Here is a 26303-nt window from a genome sequence, read left to right on the forward strand (position 1 = left end):
TTACAAAATAGATCAAACTTTTTTTTTAACTTGCATTCAAAACGGAGCCCCGGCGCGAAGCGAGGGCTCCACAACTAGTATTTTTCTAAAACCAGTGAGAATAGAAAATGGGGCTCATGCTATTTTTGTGGGCCAACTTTTGGAGGTTTTAGATTGTTTGGGCTTGATCCATAACGACTTGCCCCTAACGACAATTTAAGACCAGAACTTATTGATATATCATTAAAAAAAAAATTATATATATTAAACAGTGAGATTGGAGTCATTGACGGGACCACCAGAGGAGTTCTCACCACCCAATCATATCTGTTCTACGTGTCAAGGATGTTCTAACGAACAATTGTCATATGACAAGCTCTGCGTGTAGTCACTCTTGGGAAGCACCTCTGAACAATTTAAGGACTCCATGATCAATTGCAAAGCAAATTGCATTATAAAACCTTACGGACATTCAGAATGGAGGTAACCACTCAGCTCAATAGAGATGGTTAAAAGAATTAAAATTACAATTGATGATAACTAGTAAATGAATCCCTCCTGTTGCGACAGAATAAAACGTTTTCTTTTAGATATACCAAGTAATAAATAGTAAAAATACAACCACAAGTCAAAAACGATAATAGTGTTTTAGATTTCATTGGTTGAAATATGGATTTGTGCTGAATGAAATTGGTTATGTAATTACAGTAGTGTTTTTTTCTTTTTTCTTTTGTGTTGTTTCATAATGGTTTGGAAGTGGAATTTAAATTGATTATTGATTATCATATTGAAACATGTTTGGAAGTTGGAACATATTTCAAGCAGGTTTATCTTAATGGTAAGATTTCAGTACCAAACTATATTTAATATGGATACTACTGACCAAATATCCGTTCAAGTTTTGCATAAACTTCACCAATATGATGATTCATAATCCTAATTTCTTTTATACACTAAAAGGTGTTATTAAGAAAGTGCCTAAAGTTCATTTAATACAATAGAAGCTTATGATAAGTATGGTGAAGTTTGACCAAAAATGCCAAGAATAAGTTTGAATGTTTTGAGGTCGCAGAATGGTGTGAAGTGCGTGCATTTAGATGGATCCATGAGCATGGCTGCTAGAGATTCAGCAATTACCTGATTCACAGACGATGGAGAGTGCAGGGTCTTTTTGATGAGCTTAAAAGCTGGAGGTGTTGCCTTAAATCTAACAGTTGCCTTACATGTAAGAACTCAGATTCAACATCACATCTTATATGGTCTTTAGTAGTTTTGAAATTTTTTGATATTCAATCTTTGTTTATTTGGCTTGATTTTTTAATCGTCGGGCGTTCTTAATGGACCCGTGGTGGAATTCGGCTGTGGAGCAGCAAGCACAAGATAGAATCCACCGAATAGGTCAATACAAACCTATCGGGTTGGTTCTTCTGTCTATTGATTTTTTTTTTTAATTATTCTCATTTTAGGTTGTATTTTCGAGTCTACTCATTTCTATATAACTAAATAGGAATTAGTTCAAACGGCGTTTGAAGTATGTAGTCAACTATAACATATCATTTAACTATTTTTCCTTTACAATCTCATAATTTCACGGGTCTTTTTGTTGGTGCATAAAATGCCCGAGTTCGGATCAATCAAACAAGTTGGGCCAGTCGATCGACTGTCGGCCCAATCGAGTATATAAAGGAGATTATGTAGTCATTTGTGGCTAATCACCCTATTAGGTTCCAGGCGTGTTTCTCTCTACCAAAACAGATCCGAAAAATCCACAAGTCGAATTAACGACTCTATGCTTCGATCTAATCAATCATTCTTGATTGGTTCGACTAAATAGACACCCGAACGTCACGAATTCGCTAGAACATGGATCCGAAGATTCAAATAGCTTCAACACTTTTCACTAGTTAAATGACTAAACTCTCAATGCCTAAACCTCCTTTGTCTATAGAAGACAAAATCAAATCCCACTTTAACCAAGACATTTTTTTCACTTCATCATCTCCACCCCAGAATCATGCACATCTCAATCCTAGCTTCCAAATCTTTTACAACTTTTTAGGACATTTAAAAATGGATAAGTAATAAATACCTAAGTTTCCGATAACCGATTTTATTAGGCTAAAATGACCACCAATTGAAAGTAACCGAGCCTTCCATTGAAGATAACCTTTTTTTGAATCGATCCTTTTGTCCGTTTATTTGTTTGACTTAGCTTGTTTGTCCCTTTTTCGAGGTTGTTGTAGGCAAGATATTTGATTTTTGATAATTCGATTTTGTACTTTATTGATCTTCATATATGTTATTTATAATATTTTATTTATTTTGAAGAAAAAAAAAGTAAGTAAATAAATACAGAAAAAATTACGCCGTTGGTACCTATGTTTTGTTCACTTTTTCATCACACCTGAACATTTATTTTTGCTTAGTTGGTACCTCAGTTTTTTGTAACTTGCGTAGTTGGTACCTAAGGATACCTGCCGTGAACTATTTACATTTAAACCCTCACATGTGCCACACATGTGAGGGTAATATGGATATTTTTATTCATAGTTGATTGTGAATATGTTGTATATATTACAGTAATATTTGTTTTCTTATAAAAGTGACGTTATATAAAAACTCTCTCTCCTACTTGTTCTCTCCCAACGGTTCTTAAAACAAAAAAGCATCTATACTCTTAACTTCTAGATTTATACGATAAACAATTGTAGATTAAAAGACACCTCCACTAGCAATTAATCCAATTTGTTTTTGCGATCCCAACGAAACCTGTTTTGCCGGAAACGGGATATCCACGCGCCGCTAGAAGCTCTTTGCCGGAATTGTACTTTCGTCGGCCAACTGATACCGGAAAATTATTTTTCCGACTGGTTCTTGTTTCTATCCCTTTATACACTCCTTTAAATTGTTCAACCCTTTTGTCTTTGGTACATCCTTTATAGTCGAAGGTGATTTCAATTTATATTATCATTATCATCTTTATATAAACATAATAGTCTCCATTATAGCCTTTCCTGGTGTTTAATTTCTATCCCTTTAATTATTTATGCTACTTATATACTCCGTATTATATTAATTTGTATTATATTATTAGTTTTTAGAGCTAGTAAATTTGTATAACTTTAACTTAATTATTATCTGTATCATTCACTATTATTTATTATTATTAAGTATTATTATTATTCTTTATTTTGTTTTTTTTTTTTTTTTACTGTTACTGTTATCCATAATTTTTTGCTGGTAGCAATTGAATCTGAAACTGACTTATACCATCTTCATTTATTTAGTTTTTAATTAACTGGTAATATAGATATTCCCATACCCTTACACTTAATAATTGGACACTGTTTTTCTTAGTTTTTTATACGAATTTAACTTTTTTTTTTTTTTACTTGTACTGGGTCACCTTTTTAGTGAATAAAGTAATATAGATCCTACGCGTACTTATGGTCACTTGAGGTCATGTTCTCCTAATTTAGGGGCGGGTAGGCCTAGAGGGGTTAGAGGTGGTTGTAGGGTAGCCACCCTTGGTAGGATTAGAGTGGGTAGCTGGAATATAGGAACCTTGACTGGTAAGAGGATTGAGCTCGTTGATACCTTTCGTAAGAGTAATGTAGACATTGTGTGTGTTCAAGAGACTAGATGGAAGGGTGAAGAGGCGATAGAGATTGAGGACTATAAGTTGTGGTACTCGGGTTCTAGGATAGCACGGAACGGGGTAGGTATCTTTTTAGGTAAACTACATATAGATAACGTCGTTGACGTGGGCAGGTTTAGCGATAGGATTATGTCGGTTAGTTTAATTATCAAGGAGGAGACTTTCACGGTCATTAGTGCATACGCACCTCATGCGGGTTTAGGTGATGCCGAAAAGAAGAGTTTCTGGGAATTGTTAGATGAGGTGGTGAGGGGGTGCCCAGCGGACCATCGACTGATTATAGGTGGCGATCTGAATGGACATATAGGAGCGGAGACAGAAGGTTATGAGGGAGCCCATGGGGGCTTTGGGTTTGGTCCTAGAAATGAAGAGGGGCGCTCAATTCTTGAGTTTGCCATTGCCCACGAGTTGGTGGTAGCAAACTCTTTCTTCAAGAAGAGGGATGCTCAGTTAGCCACTTCCATAGCGGGGATCGTAGCACCCAGATTGACTTTTTGCTTCTTCGTAAAGGGGAACGTAGGACCTGTAGGGACTGTAAGGTCCTTCCAGCTTTGACGTGCTCCTCCCAGCACAGATTGCTGGTCATGTACCTAGTCACTAAGGGAAGAGTTGGCAGGAGGGCTAGGGTTGTACAACCTAGAATCCTTTGGAAGAACCTCTATGGAACGAATGCGGAGACTTTTAGAGCGAATGTTGTTGAGAGATTGAGTGTAGAAGGGGATAACGTTGCCCCTACAGAAGCAGACCAGTTATGGAATCGCATGGCGTCCACTATCAGAGATGTGGCAAAAGAGACCTTAGGAATGGCTACAGGGACATCGAGAGCCCATAAGAGTAGAAGAGAGTCGTGGTGGCTTAGTGACGATGTCCAAACGAAAGTCGCTTTAAAGCAGGCGAGGTTTAGGGAGCTCATTACTCTTGGAGAAGGGTCACATGAAGAGAGAACTAGGGTAGAAGAAAGATATAAAGAAGCTAAAAGAGAAGCAAAGAAGGCCGTAGCAATTGCAAAAGACAAAGCATACGAAGATTTATATAGGAAACTAGACTCTAAAGAGGGAGCTAATGACGTATATAGGATAGCCAAAGCTAGGGAGCGAAGAAGCAGGGACTTAGGTAACATCAAATATATCAAGGATGTAGCGGGTCAAAGTATAGTAAGAGAAGATCTTATTAGGAAAAGATGGGAAGATTATTTTGCATCTCTTTTCGGTAGGGGAAGACCAGAGCGGAACGGTGAATCCCACGAGGTTCGGGAGTTTCAAAACAACTGTTTCTGCACGATGATTAACGAGGAGGAAGTTAGATTGGCCCTACGAAAGATGGGGAGAAACAAAGCAGTAGGACCGGATCAAATTCCGATTGAGGCGTGGAAGTGCCTAGGAGGCGATGGGGTTAGATTGTTGACAAACCTTTTCAACACGACGTTTAGAAGCGCAAATATGCCTATGGAATGGAGACTCAGTGAGGTTATTCCTATTTACAAGAACAAGGGAGATGCGCAAATATGTAGTAATTATAGAGGCATAAAGTTACTTAGTCATACTATGAAGCTTTGGGAAAGAGTGATGGAGACGAGGCTCCGACCCGAGACAAAGGTTTCAGAGAACCAATTCGGTTTCATGCCAGGTCGCTCGTCGATGGAAGCGATTCACATAGTTAGAAGCCTTATGGAGAAGTGTAGGGAAAAACAAAAGAACCTACACATGGCATTCTTAGACTTGGAAAAAGCTTATGATTGTGTCCCGCGTGAGCTGATTTGGAAGACGCTTAATGTTAGGGGTGTCCCAAGTAGATATATAAGATCTATTAGAGATATGTACGAGGGGGCGAAGACTCGCGTACGCACGGCGGTAGGAAACACAGAGTTTTTCCCTGTTGAGGTAGGCCTACATCAAGGATCTGCCCTTAGCCCTTATCTTTTTGCTTTGATCCTAGACGAGTTGACTCATAGGATACAAGACAACATCCCATGGTGCCTGATTTTCGCCGACGATATTGTATTAGTTTCGGATTCCCAGGATGAGCTTAACAGAAGGCTTGAGCAATGGAGGATTGCCTTAGAATCAAATGGCCTACGGATTAGCAGACTTAAATCGGAGTACCTTAGATGTGATTTCAAGAAGAGTGAAGAGGAACACGACGATATAGTGGATATCCGAATTGGGGATCAGATTTTACCCCCGCAAGGGTCCTTTAGATATTTAGGCTCGATGCTTCACAATTCGGGAAGGATAGATGAGGACGTGACGCATCGTATACGTGTAGGATGGTTGAAGTGGAGGGCTGCGAAAGGGGTGTTGTGCGACAAGAAGGTGCCCCTTAAGCTGAAAGGGAAATTCTTCAAGGTGGCAATCAGACCAGCCATGTTGTACGGATCAGAGTGTTGGCCAATGACGAAGGCCCAAGAGAGGAGAATGGAGGTGGCAGAAATGAGGATGCTTAGATGGACGTGTGGTAAGACCATGCTAGATATGATACCAAATGGAGTTTTTAGGGAGAAATTGGAAGTTGGGAACATCATCAACAAACTTAGGGAAGGACGACTTAGTTGGTTTGGGCATGTCAGGAGGCGCCCAATTTTAGCCCCGGTTAGGAGAGTCGAGACCCTCGCCGTTGACGGCGTAAGGAGAAGGGGTAGACCTAGACGTAGGATGGAGGATAGATTGAAGCTGGACATGAAAGAGCTTATACTGACGGAGGACATGACTTTTGATAGGAGCCTGTGGAGGAGTAGAATTAGGATAATTGAGTAAGTTTTTTTTTTTTTTTTTCTCTCAATGTTTTTATTACATTTATTGTACAACTACATACATAACTATAACTAGTTATTCTATAGTTACACTATATATACCCCTCCACATAGTATATATGCACCTGTATCTATCTATATGTATTTAGGCTATATACATGTACCGTTGCATATGTGTGTATCTATATATGTATCTATGTATCTAAGTAACATGTATTGGTGTATGTATGATTGTCTGTCTTGTTTCTGTACCTAGGTATATATATCTACGAATTTATCTATATGTATATATGTTTAAGCATGGGTTTTTATCCATGCTTATGTGTGGTGCGTGTATATATATATATATATATATATATATATATATATATATATATATATATATATATATATATATATATATATATATATATATTTATTTATTTATTTTGTTTGTCTGTATGTCTACTTGATTTTAAATGGCTTTGTGCTCTATATGATTCATGCTATTTGCCCTACTGTTGTGCAATACTGCTATTTGTGTTCCCTTTTTGGTTACTGTGTTTGGTTGCATCTTGCTAGGCGCACATAACCCTTACAGGTACGTATCTTTTGCCCTATCTATTTCGTTTTTATGAGCACATCTGGCTGGAGGTCCTTTTTGGAAGCAATCTCTTTTGCTCTAGAGTAGAGGGAGGGACGACCTTATCTAGGCGCGGGTTCTATACTCGCGGGTGGAGTAGCGACTTCCTTCTAATCTAGGGTACGAGGAATGATTGTCTACACCCACCTCTCCCATACCCCACTTTTGTGGGATTGGGTATTGTTGTTGTTGTTGTTGTTGTTGTTGTTGTTGTTGTTGTTGTTGTTGTTTTCTTATAAAAATGAAGCAATGGAATTCATTCATAACATAATACAGTATGCATATGTGATTGTTGAAAATAATTAGTTGGAATGTCAAGCTCCAGCAGCCCTTTTCCTCATATATTTCGATTTTTAATGGATTAAAATATTGGAACGGACCATATTACCCTCACATGCGGCACATGTGAGGGTTTAAACGTTAATAGTTCACGGCATTTATCCTTAAGTACCAACCAGTGGCGAGTGTAGGTGTATCCGGATGAGGTCCTGTGACACCATTAGTTTTTCGAAATTTATCACCAAAAAAATATTTTTTATATATAGGACACCACTAAATATAATAATAGGACCCATATATTTTTAGAATTTAAAAATTCATAGTTTGAACTACTAAAATATATTCGCTCCGTCCCATATTAATAGTCCACAGACAAAAAAAATACACAGTTTAAGAAAATGTCATAAAAATACTGTACTTTTTGTTTACTTTTTAATTTTATCCTTACCTTTTCTTTCTCATTTGATCCTATCCACACACATTAAGGGCATTATGGGCATAATAAAAGTTAAACTTCTTATTCTTTTCTATTTATGGAAGTGGACTATTAATTTAGGACATTCCAAAATGGAATACTGGACTATTAATATGGGACGGAGGAGAGTATAAAATTAGTCAGTTTATAGTGTTATCGTTTGGGCCATTTAAATATTAAAAAATAAACAAAAATAAACTTAGCCCTATCCAATTTCCTATTTTCATTTGTAACTAGCGACCAACGATGATCATATGTGATTTCATTCCGTCATTCCTAATTTCGTATTCTTCCTTCTTCATTCGAGTCATCCATCATTATGTAAGTATCTGTACATTCACGAGGTTGCATTATTCCTTTTGTATAAATGTACATACGTATATGTATTGCTCGATATTGATTAAAAACAATAAAATTTCATTTTCTAAATAAAATATAGCTTAATTGATGTATCACGTATATATGTTTATTACGGAGCATTAGTTTCTTCGAATGATTGATATTTCATTTAAGTATATATGTTATGTTTATGTTTATAATTTTAAATTTTTGGTACTACTCTAATATTGAAGTATATATGTTTACAATTGAAATTTTTTAGTACTAATGTATCATGTATATATTTTAATTTTATTGATGTATCATGTATATATGTTTATAATTAGTTTTTTTTTTTTAATGATTGATCTTTTTGATACAAATGTATCAATAAAATTATCTTTCGGTACTGTAATCTTTTGGTAATGATGTATCAATAAAATTGTCTTTTGATTTTGAATTTGAAAACTATTAATAACATGTTAAGATCAATTTATGAATGATTGTCTACATGCATATATTGAGAAATATGTGTAAATGGTATTAGTAATGATGCAATTATGAATGGATTTTATTGTATGAAACCTCGTTGAACAAAGTAAAAGCTTACTTTTTTACTCCATCCGTCTCAAATTAATGGTCATAATTTGACTTTTCAAAGTCTTTATTTTACAACTTTGACCATCAATATCTTTATTTACGTTATATAATATTTTATGAAAGTTATACCAGTAAGAAGCACATCTAAAACTCAATCTATTCATATAATTTTCGTAAAAGATTATATAACACAAAGAAAGATATTTAAAGTCAAAATTGAGAAAATAAGACTTTAAAAGTCAAAACAAGACTATTAATTTGGGACGGAGAGAGTAGTATTTAGTGGATTGAATATATGATATTTTTGAATATATGATAATAGTAGAAATATCAAATCCGTTTTCGTATAAATGATATCCTTTTGTATGATGGTTGTTATAATGACAATAGAAGATAATATTTGTAGAAATATCAAATCCCTTTTCGTATAAATGATATCCTTTTTTATGATGGTTGTTATAATGACAAAAATAAAAAATATGAACCTTAAATTTTTGCGAGTAGTATCCAATTTTATATTTATGTTTTATTAAGTGCGACCCGACCAGACCCGATTTGACCCGACACATTCAATATTTTGTACAAATAAGTTATCGAATAATTTTTTAGGACCCCATTGAGTTTTGATTCTAGAATCGCCACTGGTACCAACTACGCAAGTTACAAAAAACTACCAACCACGCAAAAATAAAAGTTTAGGTGTTGTGATGAAAAAGTGAACAAACCACAGGTAGCAACGGCGTAATTTTTTCATAAATAAATAATTAAATGTTAGTATATAAACTTGTACGGAAGCGATATACTCGTATATACGGCCGGTGTATAAAATACAGTACTGTATACAGTATAGTACGTGTATATATCTTGAGTTCCCATTTAGTTACCAAGCGCGTGAGATTACTCCACATGCTTTTAAAGATATCGATATTTAATTACCTTAGATTTTTTTATATATTTTTTTTTACGAAGAAAAATTAAATATATTGAAATAAGTTGAGTTCTTCGTTAAAACAATGAAGACACTACCAAAAGATACTACTAGCTCAATCATGAATTGAAAGAAAAAAACAAAGAGGCATTATAAGCCTACAAACATAACAAGAAGGGATTTAGATCTCAAACATAAGTTTGAAAGCCATTACACAATTTGAGATTAGAAGCTCATAGGGAGACCTTCAACTTGAAGTTTCGAATGATGACCGAGCGACTTGTGAAATTGCCATTGAAATTAATGTTGATTCGAGCAATCCAAATGTCCCATATTGTAGCGGATCCAATCAACTTCCAATACTTAGAAGCTTTAAATCCCATGTCATAATGCCAATCAAACGAGAAGTCTTCAACCGATCACGGTAAAACTCACCTAAAATTCCCCACTAACGAAATAACATGGGCCAAATGTTGAAAGACCATTTAGAGAGAAATAAAGAAGTTCGATAGTCTCTTCTTCAATCAAGCAGCACACCCTTAACTTAGAAAATAATTGGAAGTAAAAGAATGCCTTTGAGATAAATTCCTCACTAGAGAGATGTTGATCAATCAAACAAGCATTATAAATGAAATTGTTTGAACGAAGCAATAATATTAGTATCCACAACTTCACGCCATCATTCTTCCGGACTACAAACCGCGATATGCTCTCCCAAATAACACAATCGTACCGGCCAATAGTGAGCAATTTTGGTTAATTGTGACCAAACAATATATTTCCATTTTCTTGCTGTGGATCGAAAATATATGTAATAAGAACAATTGAATTTGTTGGAATGTACCTCAAGTAGAAGCAATCCAATGCTTCTTATTCCAACACTTTATTAAGTTGAAGAAATCGGTACTCCAAATTGACACCATACCCCCGATTTACCCGATGCATTAACTTGAACCGAATCATATGGATACCGCCAACCTCTCGACTTGTTTCCGAGACCCCTGGTATTCCATGAGGCAAACCTCGTGGTTTTTTATTAAGGCATCTAAGTTTTGCATTTTCTTCTTTAAAAGTGAGCTTTTTTCACCGAATTGACGAATTGTTTACCATTGATTCTACTCTTATTAAAGTTAGTTTCTTGTCCTACCACATGGTTAATCTCACTTTCTGTATCGAAGAGATCCAAAATATTAGGAAATATTATTGAAGTAAGTTAATTACCTTAGATATACATAATTTGCCACACAAATAAATCACAACAAAAGCTATAGAAACTAGTACACCATGCATTCAGTTATATACTTTTCATACCCCTGTTAAAAATTACAGCTAATAGTACGGAAACTACAAATTTCAACAAACTTGGTTTACAAGTAATAAACCTAATTAAGCGTAGCTTACCATATATAAACATAATACACCGTATATACCCAGCTATATTCTAAACCCTATTCGATCGAATTTGTTTATTCGTTACTTCGATATATATTTTCTTGATTTCTTATCTTCATCGAACCGATAAGGAATCTGTACCAAAAATCAAGAACTCGCGACTGAAAAGATGGAATTATTTGCAGCAGCTAGAGAGAAAGAGTTATTTGAAAAAATTAATGAAAAAAATAAACTAAAGAGACGTCCAAGAGGTATGTCATCCGTAGAAGAAAATTATTGGAACAAAAGGTTAAGAAACTTAATTAATCGTAAAGAAGCTGTCCCATTGGTTTACAACGACGTTACGAGGCGGTTGAAGGAGTTTATCGTGAACGAGATGAATGGTTCAGAGATTAATGTTTTGATTCAGAAACATATTATTGAATCCGATACAAGAAGTTATGTAAACCGGTTGAATATTCCGATGAATCAAGTGCTGACGCACGACTTTTTGACTGAAGATGAGAAACGTTATCTTGATATGCATAAGGAGATAGAGGTTCAATTGGTGGGCCCGAATTTACAGATGTATGAGGAATCGATGGATTTTAAGGTGTGGAGTATGTCAAGTAGTAAGAATTATGTGTTGAAAAGGTGTTGGTTTGATTTTTGGGAGAAGAATAAGGTTGATTTACAGGAAGGTGAATTGATTCAAGTGTGGTCGTTTCGTATTGAAAATCGACAACTGTGTTTTGCGATTGCTTGTGTGAATAAACCGGTGACGAATATGAAGGTGGAGAATTAATGAAGAGGGATATGTTGATCAGGTTTAACGATATATGGCATGCGTGCATAAAGGATTAGTTGATCTGTTATATATTTTACAGTTTAATGTTCATTCTTTCTTAGCTGTCATCCTTGTAATTTTTTGCTTAATTAGTTACTATTTCCTATTCTCTATCTCTATATGTACTGTCTTAATATTTTTAGTCAATTTTTTAAATATAAATCAATTTAGAATAGTTAATCTGCCATCTAATTGATATTTCCATTATGTTGAATCTTTTCCAATGTCTATTATTTAACTATAGGAAACCATATCTAACTTTTAACGATTCATCTATTACTTATTACTTGTATATATAGTAAAATATGTTCATGTACAAATTTAGTGATCAGTTTGTTACGTTTGTTACGATCGTTCTGTGATTTCTCTGTGGTAGAGTTGGCCAGAGCTGTCATTTGCAGTGGTGGCTAGTGGCGCACCACCATGTTGGTGGTAGCCACCAGCTGTTATTTTTTGCGTGATGGTCCTCATCTCCTCTCCATGCGTAGAGTTTGTTGCTCTTAATTGGTGGTTCATCACCCTGTTGGTGGTGACCACTGGTTGTGGTTGTTCGGGGTGGGACAGGTTTTTTTCGAGGTTCGGATCATTTTTGAAACGTTTCGTAAAGTTTGGTGGCTATTAGAGTGTTCAGTTATATGATCTTCGGTGACTTGGCGGGCATCACCGTTCTCCTAATGTTTTGTTATGTTGTTTGGAATGGTTTAGGTGTTTCCAATTTTATGGTTTTAGGATTTAGCATTGTTTTATTAGCTAGCTTACTTGTTGTATTCCCATTCCGTTGGTGGTCCCTTTATTTGTTTGACTTATCTTCGGATATATTATTTATAAAATTATTTTATTATTATTTTCAATAAAAATTTAAATAAATAAATAACGAGAATCTATAGAAACTTGTACGGAAGCAAAATAATCGTATATAAATAAGGTGAGACTACTCCAAATCCTTTTAAAGATATTAATAATCAGTTACCTAAGATATTCATAATTCATAATATATCCTTAATAACCACATGAATAAATCACAACAAAAGCTATAGAAGCTAGTACACCATGAATCAAGTTTTATACCTTCATACCTTTTTAAAAAAAATTACAGCTGTACAAAAGCGTACGGAAACCACAAAATTTCACGAACTTCGTTTATTTACATGTACGCGTAATAAATCCTAATTAAACGGTCCTCACTTTATATAAACACAAACAAATACACCATTTAATTTATCAACCCATATTCTAAACCCTAGCTACTCAAATTTTGTTTATTCAATACTTCAATTATTTCTTGATATCTAATCTTCATGGCACCAATTAGGCGATCAAAGTACAATTGTGGTCTATCAACAAGCAACGGAATTTGTTCTGGTGGTACCGAACATCATGATTATGACGATACGAAGAACGAAGAAGACGAAAAATACATTCGAAAGATTCAAGAACTCGTGAACGAAAAGATGGAATTATTTAAAGCTAAAGAGAATGAGTTGTGTGACAAAATTAAAGAAAAAAACAAACCAAATAAACGTTCACCAAGAATGTCATCCGTAGAAGAAAATTATTGTAACAAAAGGTTAAGAAACATAATTAATCGTAAAGAAGCAGTCCCATTGGTTTATAACGAAGTAACGAGGCGGTTAAAGGAGTTTATCGAGAACGAGATGAATGGTTCAGAGATGAATGTGTTGATTCAAAAACATATTACTGAATCTGATACTAGAAGGAATCTAAATCGGTTGAATATGCCAAAGTTGCAAATGCTGACGCATGACTTTTTGACCGAAGATGAGAAACATTATCTTGATATGAATATGGAGATAGATGTTTCATTGGTGGGCCCGAATTTACGAATGTACGAGGAATCGATGGGGTTTAAGGTGTGGAATATGTCAAGTAGTAAGAATTATGTGTTGAAAAGGTGTTGGTTTGATTTTTGGGAGAAGAATAAGGTTGATTTACAGGAAGGTGAATTGATTCAAGTGTGGTCGTTTCGTGTTGAAAATCGACTGTGTTTTGCGATTGCTTGTTTGAATAAACCCGTGGAGAATAGTGAAGAAGGATCTGTTGGGGTAATTTGATGACATGTAATACTACAATGCATGAAAGATTAGTGGATAATTAAAGGTTTAGTTATGGACTGATATTCAGAATAACTATCAGTTATTAATAATTAATTTTATCTGCGCATCTAATCTAAAATATCAATATCTCAAATTGTCACAAAGTCTATTTATCAATTTATCTAACTATAGGGAAACCATACATATCTTCCTAAATTTCGGTGTCCACATATATTTGAGAGGTAGAGGTGATCCTCACACACAATGCTATCAATTTCCTATAATGTACACACTCAATGCTATCAATTTCCTATAATGTATTAAGCCATTCCCCAAACTCCACACTAATGTGCCCCTGTTTTAATACACATTTAGTAGATTTTTTTCATTAATATAATGCATATATAACAGTATACTCAAATTGATGGTTAATCTGGCGAAACAAAGAACATATTATGGATATACATCTAATACAGCATCAATTGCTAGCTACCAAGAGGGTCAACTTTCATAAATGAATTTCTAGTGCTGCTTTCTTTCGTTAACTAATGAATTTCGAGTTAGCAAACGTTGAAAAAAATTTGATGCTAATTGAAAGGATTAACTTCCCTCTTCCAAGAGTGGTAACAAAACTTATAAGATATGGTGTCTGAGGATCGCCACTTTTTTATTTATTTACTTATTAAGACACATATGTGTTGAAGAATTTTGATGCTTATTAATTTTTGACATGGGATATGCAAAGTACCAAGAATTATGTGTTGAAGATCAATTGGTACAATTTTGTGATGGATAATATGGCTTGTTTAAAGATAGCAACAAGTGTGGTCGTTTCATATGAAGAAACAGTTGTGTTTTGCTGTTGCCATGTGTCTTGAGTCCGGCTTAGCTTCAGGTGTAGCGACCCGACAAAATCGTCATTGACGGCGCCGTCTACTTAGGTCCCGTTACGTGGTCATAAGTCTTTAAAACAACGTTTGACCAAAAGACATGTCGCATTCATTTCAAATGTAAAGATTGTTCAAAGTTTACAAGAATAGTTCCACCACAAGTTACGTTACAAAGTTATAAGTACAAATGAAACTTATGCGACACAATTTAAAAGTAGCCAAAAGACGCTCCATGTATGCATATATACTCGACATCCAATGCAAGTATCAAAATAATGAGCGGAAGCATGTATCATGTATCGTTCAAGGACCTGAGAAAAACATAGAAATCTATCAACGAAAACGTTGGTGAAATCATAGGTTTAAGTAAGTAAGTACAAATGAACCACAAGATTTATAACATTTCAATAATAGTTAACCATTCCAAAAATTTGTTATCACGAGCACCCAATTATCAATGCTTAACATTCCTTCCATAGAACCCCATCACCTTAGTGCTAGAACATACACTGTTTCTCGAAAATATATTTCATTCGTAAACGGTAGCGAACCGTTTGAATGAGGGTTTGTCAAACCCATATGGCCATATAACATAAGTTCTCGCTTACACCCGGCAAGTGTAACTAATGATAATCGAATTGAGGATTTTTGTTCTAAACTCGTATGTAGAATGTTTGTTTTCCTGTACTTGTGTTCACTTAGTTAAAAAGGAACGTTTATGTTTTCTCATCCCAAATGTAAGTTTCAAAAGAGTAAAAGTGGGACTATGATCTCACCTTGAGTGCACGAGTAGTAAAGTACTTCAACAAGTAAACGTGTGCAAAGAACAATGCTAGTCTTGACCTAAACAATAGGTTGTATCAATAACGGTAAACACGATAGGTCAAAGATGTTCAATTAGTTCTATGGCTCGTTACGACTCGAATACTACAACATGTGAGTCAAATTGTCATGTTTCATGCAAGATACGAGTATAAAAGCATGTTAGAACGATTTGCACAAACATTTGGTTAAGTTTGATTAAAAGTCAACTTGATCGGGTCAAAGTCAACGAAAAAGTCAACACGTTCGGGTCGGGTCCCGAACTATTTCTCTGAGGTTTTTAATCATATATGAGCACGTTAGAACAAGTTACATGTGAATCGGAGGTGCGTAGCATAGTAAACATTTTTCAAAAAATGGTAAAACGAAACAGAAACTTCAAGTGTAACTGGACGGCGTCCAGATTTTCTGGACGGCGTCCAGTATTAAAGGACTGGACGGCGTCCCAATATCTGGACGGCGTCCAGTATCGAAGAACTGGACGGCATCCTAATATCTGGACGGCGTCCAGATTAGTATTCAGGTTCTGTTTGCTGAAAGTCTCAAGTGCACGAACCAAAATCCAAACAAACACAATTTATGATCCGCAAACAATCAAGACAAGTATCTTATACCGTTGGGAAGGTAATTTGACGAGGAAAACAACTAAACACATTTCATCAATCAATCTACCTATTACAACAACCAAAACCACATCTAATGCTTAACATTAACCGCATACAAGTTCATAAATGCAATTCAATGATTCGGGCAACCAATTTACATGAATGATATGCCGTTTCGAAGGTAATCAAGCATACAATCCAACTAAACACTTACCAATAATAATCCATGGCATTCAATGCATCAAAAGTCCATTTCAAGTTCATCAAACCCTAACCCAAATTCACCAAAATCATAAATCAAGTTCATGAACTTTTCTAAAGCAACCTACACATCAAATTGAAGCTAGTGATACTAGGAACACAATTAGAACATGAACTTTTAACATCTAACAACATATGATCATCCAAAACTCAAGAACAACACACCAAAATTCAAGTTCATGCTAGTTACTTCAAAACAACAAGATCGAGCATACAATTCATATATTCATGTTAGACTTGAGCCATAGACACTAATTAACACTTTTATAAGTTAAAAACATCAAGAACACAAAATCTAGTGATTTTAGAAAGTTACCCAAATGTAATGATATCGGTATGGAATCGAAGAGGAAGATGCAAGGATCACGAATTTGTAATTTGTTTTGTTGCTAACTTCCTAATCCGAATTTAGATGATGAATTCTTGTTGGTGTTTTTGAGAGAAAAAGAAGAAGAAGAAAGATGGAGAAGATGAAATGAATGGATGAGAGGAGTTTGACTCCTTTGACCTAGTCACCATTTTGGAATTTTGGCAAGTTTAGTCCCTCAAGTTTGAATCGGGTGCGTGAATTACCTAATCGAGATAATTTAAAACGCGTATTAACGAAAGATGTTATAAATATATAACGGACTTTAAAATAGTTAAACGGAAAGTAACCGAAAAAAGGCGGGATGTTACATCAGGTACGAATCAAGAACAGAAAAAGGGGATCGCCACAATCAAGAAGCAAACTAAAAGCATCTTCTAGTTAAGTTGGAATGTTAGTGTTACTTTTAAGTGATGCAACTACTCATTCAAAATCTCTATGATTTACCATCTGACTACACCATAACTTTCATTAAGAAAGCGTATTCATAGGCGAGTTCTTCACACTGTCCAGAACGTCCGCCTTCACCAAAATGGCCCCCACTCATATTCGTCTTCAAAATCACTGAACGAGAACAACTAAAACACGTGTTTTCGCGTATTCTCGACACATATTTGGCAGCTTCCCATACTCCAACTCTGCACTCATTAATCACTCGAGTCATAACACGCAATACATAAAATTATGCAATATTTCTAATAATGTACTGAGAAGCTAGTGTACCTTGAGTCATGAAAAGATGATGTCACGAGCATTGCAGGATAGCACATTCCTTTATTAGTAGATATATTATCGTACGGAGAATATTTCATAATTGAATCAAAATATGATTTTATCTGAGGATTTCCAAATTCTTCATAGTCTAATACTGTTAGCGGCAAGCTTGGATCCAATAATGTATTGCAGATATCCAGAAACGGAACCTTGTCAAAAAATTCCCAGTTATATTTTCAAATCTAAATACAAATTTATATAATATTGTATTGTATTGCATAATTGAAAGAAAACGAGGTAAAATGAATGTGATTATTTTCCGCCCGAACGTGTGTGTTACGTGCATATGATGAGGGTTGTTGAAATAAATGATCCGTTGATGCAAAAATTGCCGTTAAAAAAAAAAATGAATGGGATTATTACCTTCAAGATTGCAGCTCTGAATAATTGAGGACGCATATTAATGGCTGCAGCAACAAGAAGACCACCTGCACTATGCCCAACACCACCAAGTTTGTTTTTACACACGTAACCTTCTTTAATCAGATAGTCTCTGCATGAAATAAAATCAATTATGGAGTTTAATTTGTTGAATCCACTCCCATTTTTATGCCATGATGGATCACCACCACCGCCTCTGCACAAATAAGACAACCGTGAAAACAAAATGAGAAGATCGGGTGGATTTGGAACGGGTCAAGTATACATAATCAATATTGACCCATTTGTATTTAAAATGGGTCAATATAACCACTAAGTGTAGATTACACTAAAATTTTGAAAGAAAATACAGGTCAAGTATACCTAACATCAGCAAATGCAACGACCCAACCTCGATCAAGTAAACTCAGTCGCTCAGCGCACCAACTTTTGTCCAAAACCTCGCCGTACGATCCATACCCGTGTATGACCCCAGGCGATTGACCCGTATTGTGGGCTCCGCGAGAATACAAGATTGTTAGAGGAATGAGTGTGCCATCATGGGAAATTACTTCTTTTCTTTCACATAAATACGAATCCGAAACATCGTTTACCCATTCACGTATGTCGTTGTCTTTAGGTTTGGAAGAAATGCCCAATACCTCATCTTGATGCACAATAGAAAATATTCTTTTTGACATGTTATAATCAACTATTAAATCAGGCATCTGCAGTTTAAAAAGTGAAATTAGTTAGTATTCTAACACCTCCAATTTGATAGAATTAATGGCACATTATCCGTTACTCGATTTAAAACAGTCGTAAAAAATTTCGGTATGCATAGATATAGTTTGTTCTTGTCATTCGTAACTATTAATTATTACTCCCTCCATTCCATATTAATTGTCCCTAGACATAAACACACAGTTTTAGGATCACCATTACATTATACTTTTTTTGTACTTCACAGTTTTACCCTTACTTTTTACCTATTTTTTTTTTTTTGTCTTACATACATACAATACAATAGGGGTATTAATGAACTTTAACTCTTAATTCTTGTCTATTTATGAAAGTGGACAATTAATTTGGGACATCCGTAAAACAATACTGGACAATAAATACGGACAGAGTATATATTATTGTCTATGTCATACTTTGAGAATATCGTTCACACTAGAACAAGGCAAGACAAAAAGTCGACTTTTGACCGACTTTTCCCAACTTTGACCTGACCTTTTAGCATTGACCGACTAATTAAACGCTTTTTGGGCGAAAATGGACGGGCTAGTCACCAAACCGCCGCAACCTCCGTTTGCAACCATGGTCTCAAAGATTAAAATTAACTCTTTGAAATAGAGCACTATAATAACAGTAAAGCTACAAAAACAATTTGTGATAAGGTAAAAGAAGTAAAATACAGTTTATACCACGGGAGATGAAAGTACGACTCGATATACGGAGTTCATATAGTCGTGATTCGAACCCGGAACAATGTTACATGGGTTCGATGGCATAGGAAAATACCATGGATCAAGATCATCAATCTCCTTATTCATCTGCAATAACAAAATATATAATAACGCATTTCGATCAATTAACTTAAAAACTTAGGTGACACGTAAAGATTGTATCTACGTACCTCATTGTTAGATTGAATCGGCATTTTGATGGAACAAATTATAGACGAATCCTTTCTGTTGATGTAAAGTACAAGATGCTCATCGAAAACGTCCATGTCTTGTATGCTAGCATCGTCAGTTGGTACAATTAGTTTCTAGCACATGAAAGACCTTTTCAACATAACAGCTTAAACAAAAAATATTTTTCTAAATGAGAACATACCAGATGTGGCAATTTCAACCCAGTTAGAATGGGTCATTTCAGATTACGTATTATCTATTACGGATCAAACAGGTAAAGTAAAAATATCAGCTCAGAAATGAAGCATGCAACATGGGTTAAAAGTTTCCTAAAACTTATATTTCATGCATAAAACCTACTGCATCAAATTTTAAAATAAATCAGATTATAAATTGAATAAGTGCAGCCTTTTCATTATAATTGACGCTTTTGTTTTTTTGCAAAAACATTTCTAGTGGACAAAAACTGTTACAAGTCAACCTACCCTATTGAGTTTTGACATGTAACATATATATTGTAGATACATTCTAAGGCCCGCCCATTTTACCACCTCTCCAGGAAATATAAATAGACAAATACCTGCCAACTAGTTGACTGTACATCGTCAACACAACAACGAGCTAAGTAATATTTTCCAACTAATAACTCCTTTTCACATGCCAAAGGTGCATTTGTTAGGATATAGAACAATCCTTTATGATGTTCCAAGAATAATTGTACACCCGAAACACAATCGTGAATCTTTCGCAACCCGTCTTTTGGGTTATTTGCATCTATTACATACACCTGTAACATAACATCAAAAATGAATAAAACTCATCAGTTTGTCTTACAAAAAACAAAAGTATGCACATTAAATATTAATAATGTGATATAGATTAGTTCCTTCCTCTGATGAAGTCCTCGAGTTTGAATTCACCGATATAAATTTCCCATCCTTTGTACTTGTAATGTCGACACAAAAGCTAGAATCTTTTTCGGTATATACAATGACATCACTAACGGGATTCGAGCCGAATGTTATATATTGTACCCTGTTCATTCAAGATGCAGTTTTAACTTAGAGACTTCACTTATTGAAATTTAATGAAATGATTTGTGTTTATAATAAAGGTTGATTCTTGCCTATATGGTCGTTGGCTCTGATCACAAACGGTATAAAATAATGTACAACTATCTTGGGCCCACGCCAAACTAACAACGTCTTCGACTCTTAACGTTGGAATAATGGTCCCACGTTCAAGATTCTTAACTTGTAGAATAAATCGTTCGTCACCAGTTACGTCGATAGTGTACGCGAGAAAACGATGGTCTGGTGATATTCTACAGCTACCCACATGAACATACCCTGAACATAACGAAGGATCGTTACTAAGTTTGACTTTGACTTTGAAATAAACTACATTTGTTCAAAATCAGTGTCATTTTCAAAAGAAACAATCCAATCAAGCAATTTCATAACAAATATTAATTACCATATTCAAACAGGATGTATGCAGTTATCTAAGTTTAGAGTTGAAGCAGTAAACGATCTGACTTACCATATTCGTCCGCAATTTCATTCCAATCAAGCAATATTTCTTCACTAACAAATCCTCTTGTTGCATTATTGATCATATGTTTTACCCAATTTGAACTTGTAACTGCCAACTTACGACATAACACAGGGTATTCTTTCTTCTCCGGTATATACTGATAATACAACCTAATCAACACGACAACCAAAAAAACATAAAAACAAATCATGTTTCTTTACTTTAGTGTCAAACATAGTAACCTTCACATTCTTTATGGAATTAAAGATACAAAATTTATAAGAATTCACTAAAGCAATCATTCATACTAGTTATGTAGCATCTGAATGTATTCATCACATATTCTTCAATCGTAGTTTGACTCCCAAAAGTCAAAAAATGGACTTTTAAAAATTCCACTTTGACTCCCAAAAGTAAAAAAATTGACTCATCCATCCTACTATATGACTAAACATATCACATAAAAATGCACACATTTGAGCTCAATTTGCAATACCTTCAAGTACACCCTCTTAAAATTACAATTACAGGTCAAATCCAATAACAAAACACATACAAATTGAAATTATAAATCTACCATCTATAACAATATATCTACAAATTAGTCAAGTATCCAATTCAACTACAGAAATAAATGAAACTAGTAAAAAAAATATTTTTTTTTATTACCAGGGACCCCAAACTTCAGGTGGGGTGGAAATTTTATCAGGTATTCTGTTAATCATTTCAGTAAACAGAGTGCGTTGCAGGTTGTGTGTATCCGCCATAAAAGCTTCTGTGTAATTATTTTCACTTTGAATGTAACTAATGAAATCCGGGTCATGGGTATTTGACATCCAGTGATATGGATCTTCCCTAGATACCCCATGAGTGGTAATTTTAAATGGTACCTTTTTAGCTACCGGTGGTGATTTTGGTGATGATAATGGTGGATTTGTTTTGTGGCAGAGTGATGATAAAAAGTAGGTGTGTCTTTTGTTAATAGGGTGAATTATTGAGAGTGATCTGTTGGGTTTTTTGAATGATTTCAAGAAGGAAGCCATGAAAATGGCGATAGAGAATGTTGTTGAGGTCTGCAAATATTTGTCTAAAACAGTGAGAATAGAAGAAAATGGGGCTCATGTTATTTTTTTGGGCCAACTTTTGGAACTTTTACCAATGTTTGGGCTTGACCCACAATGACTTGCCCCTAATAATAACAAATACTAAATTAAGACCAGAATTAGTTGATAACAGCGAGATTGGAGTCACTGACGAAGGACTACCAGAATTAAATTTCTTTCTTTTTTTGGTTTTTTTTAACAGCGAGATTGGAGTCACTGACGACGGACTACCAGAGGAGTTCTCACCACCCGATCATATCCGTTCCACCGAACGACTGTCATATGACATGCTCTGCGTGTAGTCATCTTTGGGAAGCAGACCCTTAACAACGAAGGACTCCATGAGGAATTGCAAAGCAAATTGCATTATGAAATCTCCAGTTGCGACTCGAACTCGAGACCTCACAGACATTCAAAAGGGAGGTAACCACTCAGCTAAATGGAAATGGTTAAAATTACATTTGATGATAAGTTGATAACTAGTAAACGAACCCCGCCTGATGCGACAGAGTAAGACATTTTGTTTTAGATTTACCAATTAATAAAGAGTTAAAATACAACCAATAGTCAAAAACGGTAACTATTCCTTTTTGAGTAATACAAAAATGAATTTCACATTAATTATTTGTGTCTACAAATGACCTCAAAATAGTTACTTGTTAACCAGAAAGAAACATTGTATGACTAAAAAAATTTGGTTAAAAAACCAAAATAATTATTATGTATTTTAGAGTAATTACCCCTATATACTAAATGTCATGGGGTTTTTGTTACCCCTATATACTAAATGTCATGGGGGGTTTTTGGTCGTTTTAGTTATAACGCGATGTCGTTTTGAGTTTGCGTTCACACTACGAAGAGCCCCCCAACTTTCGCACAATTTACACATCGCTCCCTCAACTTTACACTTTTTCAGGGGTAAAAAATGTAAATATATAATTTTATTAAAATAAAAATTATTCCACCCAAATTTATAACGGACCCCATCTTCTTACTCGGTGCGAGTTAAATTTTTCCAAGGCCACCGTTCAACTCGAAAAAATCTCACGAACCCAACGGGACTAACTATATGCGAAACAGACATCGTTAAAAAAACACTAAATAACGGGCCATATATTCACGCTCAGTGCGAGTTAAATTTTTCCGAGACCACCTTTCAACTCGAATTAATTTTACGAACACAACGTGACTAACTATACGCGAAACGGATATCGTTAAAAAAATTAAATATTTCGGGCTAAATTGCATACATATACATACACGTCCAACAAACAACCCAACCTATTAGATATATTAAGTACCAAACAAGGTATATTCAAATTCAACTGCGCGCCGAATACAATCGCAGCAACGCGCGGTCAAATTTTTTCTAGTTTAAACTATTAGAAGCTTAAAGAAATGAAAAAAAAATAAAATAAAACAAACCATCACGTGGGGCCATGTGTCGGGAAAATAAAGTCACATGGGAAAAACGTGTCGGGTCAATGTATCGTATCGGGTTTTTTTCACTTGTTTCGTTGAGCTTTATATATTGGAGGCATTTATATACATATAAATTATGGTAAGTGGTGTCAACCTATGATTGGTTGGCACCATTTGTTAATAGTAATTTTTTTTTTTTTTTTTCAAAACATGATTTGCCCAATACCCCAAACCACTAACTCAATACCATCCGGATCTCCTGACCTGCTCCACCCACCCGACCCGAATACCCGCTACTGTAGCTACAGTACTTTTTTTTTTCCTTCGAAACCAACCCGCAGCGAAAGCGCGGGCCAAAAGACTAGTTTTCATAATTTGATGTCGTCTCTAGGTTTATGATTGATTCTTAGATTTTAAAAACAAATAAGAATTAACATCAAAAGGTCAATCGCTACGGTACTCAAATTTGATCTTTAGAATATGTATGTAATGAAATGCTCTAACTATATCATAATTAAGTTTCCTTTAGGAATAAAATTATACAAAGAATTTTTTTTAAGATACTACTCTGATACTATATTGAAAAATTATTTTTCATTGATCTCCCAATAAACATTACAAAAAATTATATACGACATTACAATGGCAAAAACCTAGCTCAATAATAGACTAATAACAATATCCGTTAACAAAAACGACTACATAAAATAACCGCATCTTGACTATCATAAAGATCATCTTATCCAAACTACAAAAAACATAAAACCAAACCAAACCCAAAATCATAGACTGTCATAGCTATGATATTAATAATATTACAATTGAGCAAATTCAATGTTACTATTCCTCAATAGTAACTTTTTTGTCCTTTTCTGTTTTTTTTTCATCTCAAACTATTTTCGTCTTTGTTCCAACAACATCTAACCGCCATACTTTCGGCAACACAACTTTTAGAACCTACCCACATAGCTTTTAGACCTAAAAAACCTCATAAACCCACCCCAAACTTTGAACGCAAATACTTTCATTTTTCTAACGAAATAAAAAGACACCACCTACACAAATTAACTCGCAGCATATTTTCGAACGTACAATTTTTACCAGCAATCGGTCTGAAGCGCACTGCCACACGCCACACACATAGGTCATCGGAAATTTATCCCGCCACTTTTTCTGAATTTTTCCATGTAGTATAGATGTGTTCTTCAGTGGGAACAAAAGATATCAGCGACAGAGAAAGGAAAGAAAGAAGAAAAGTTCGGACGTTCGGAGGATACCAAAAGCCGGAACGACGCTGAAAAAAAATCAGGTTTTAGGCGAGACACATGAGAGAAGGCAGAGTCAACAAAAATGTAGAGACTCATAGAGCAAATATTAAGAAGATATTGTAAATGGTTACCTGAGAAGAAGACCGGAGATCAGAAAATCAAATGGAAAAGGCAAAATGAGATGAGTAGATTTCCAAATGACTTTTTTTAATACTGGCTACATAGATATAGCCCTTGCTCCAATTAAAGACTTGGAGTCATTAATAAAAATATTCCTTTAATGTGTAACACAAATTACATTATAATTACAATTATAAATTACATCAAAATTGGGTCATTCTTTTCTAACTTAAATTTTCAAAACTTATTAAATCATTCTTCTAATTTATACGGAGTAATTTTTATTACGTGTATAAAAATTTATTTACGTGTTATATAATAATTATTTATAACAATTAATTTGATACATCTCAAAAAAAAATATTATACAATATAATTTGAACAGCTCAGGATAATTAATTTGTTACAACTCATATAGTAATATATGACAATATGTTTCTTTGCAATTGTATCACATGTTTAATATGTTAAAACGAATTATTGTCTTATAGGTTACGTTAACTGCTTTGCTTCAATATGTTTTTATTAGAATATATAATTGGATGCTACAAAAAAGTTTTACGTAAACGAGGGGTGGCCGCCGCAACGCGCGGCTGACCACCCTGCTTGTTTTAAACATAACATGAAACCACCCTATCTTGACTTCTAGAGTTGGGAATCATTGCTACTAGCCGTACCCCATTCACTATTTTTCCCTTTTTTTGAACATATAAAGCTTTAAATACACCCGGAACTTACTTAAAAATGAAAAAAGCAGAAGAAATACAACGTGGGACCGGACCAAAAATAAACAACCACATATGGCCGAAAGAAACTAAACCTAAGACAATAGATTTAGAAACTAACACAACCAAGCAACCCAACCCACAATGAAAGAGCAAAACGATAAACAAAATAACCGGAACAAGAAAAAATACAAAATCGAAAGACATGCATACCAACGAAAAGAAAAGCAGTAAGAAAACCAAAAACAAAATAAAATAAAACCAACACAACATTCAAATCTTCTTTCCCGGATAGAGATCGCCTTAAATTAGAAAGAAAAATTTTTAGGTTTTGAGCTGAGCTAGTACTTTGTTATAGGCTTATAACCTTTAACTTACTTTGAAGCTCAAAATTCATTACATGCCATATAAGCAATTCAAGTTTGTTACGAAATAATATTGTTTTACTATATTGAGACAAAATTAATTTAAACGTTAAAGTAAATAATAAGTCTTGTTCTTGTAAAGAAGTTATAGATGAAGAGAAG

At 34.7% G+C, this 26303-nt stretch overlaps 4 protein-coding genes across 5 annotated transcripts; 3 read left to right on the plus strand and 1 right to left on the minus strand.

The window, feature by feature from the left end:
• The first annotated feature begins 1316 nt into the window (after positions 1-1316).
• On the plus strand, positions 1317-4192 carry LOC139864285 (uncharacterized). The gene is made up of 2 exons (XM_071852862.1): positions 1317-1377; positions 3459-4192. Exons 1-2 carry the CDS (start codon positions 1317-1319, stop codon positions 4190-4192), a joined length of 795 nt encoding a protein of 264 aa, XP_071708963.1.
• Positions 4193-4221: 29 nt separating this feature from the next.
• LOC139864286 (uncharacterized) lies at positions 4222-5297 on the plus strand. The gene is made up of 3 exons (XM_071852864.1): positions 4222-4565; positions 4713-5028; positions 5175-5297. Exons 1-3 carry the CDS (start codon positions 4222-4224, stop codon positions 5295-5297), a joined length of 783 nt encoding a protein of 260 aa, XP_071708965.1.
• A 5872-nt stretch (positions 5298-11169) lies between these two features.
• Positions 11170-11784, plus strand: LOC139864287 (B3 domain-containing protein At2g32645-like). The gene has a single exon (XM_071852865.1). It carries the CDS (start codon positions 11170-11172, stop codon positions 11782-11784), a length of 615 nt encoding a protein of 204 aa, XP_071708966.1.
• A 5359-nt stretch (positions 11785-17143) lies between these two features.
• Positions 17144-22199, minus strand: LOC139861295 (uncharacterized). 2 transcript variants are annotated; one of them, XM_071849671.1, is made up of 11 exons: positions 21808-22199; positions 21145-21308; positions 20729-20951; positions 20492-20637; positions 20183-20388; positions 19602-19736; positions 19390-19518; positions 18344-18687; positions 17963-18176; positions 17549-17748; positions 17144-17463 (listed from the first exon to the last, which is right to left on the minus strand). In XM_071849671.1, exons 1-11 carry the CDS (start codon positions 22179-22181, stop codon positions 17280-17282), a joined length of 2319 nt encoding a protein of 772 aa, XP_071705772.1. In that variant the 5' UTR covers positions 22182-22199; the 3' UTR covers positions 17144-17279. The 2 variants fall into 2 exon arrangements, with proteins under 2 accessions (XP_071705772.1, XP_071705773.1); XM_071849672.1 differs by having other exon boundaries at positions 20183-20391; positions 20465-20637.
• Between the last annotated feature and the right edge of the window lie 4104 nt (positions 22200-26303).

The sequence above is a fragment of the Rutidosis leptorrhynchoides genome, chromosome 8 (assembly GCF_046630445.1).
Source record: "Rutidosis leptorrhynchoides isolate AG116_Rl617_1_P2 chromosome 8, CSIRO_AGI_Rlap_v1, whole genome shotgun sequence".
Taxonomy (NCBI): Eukaryota; Viridiplantae; Streptophyta; class Magnoliopsida; order Asterales; family Asteraceae; genus Rutidosis; species Rutidosis leptorrhynchoides.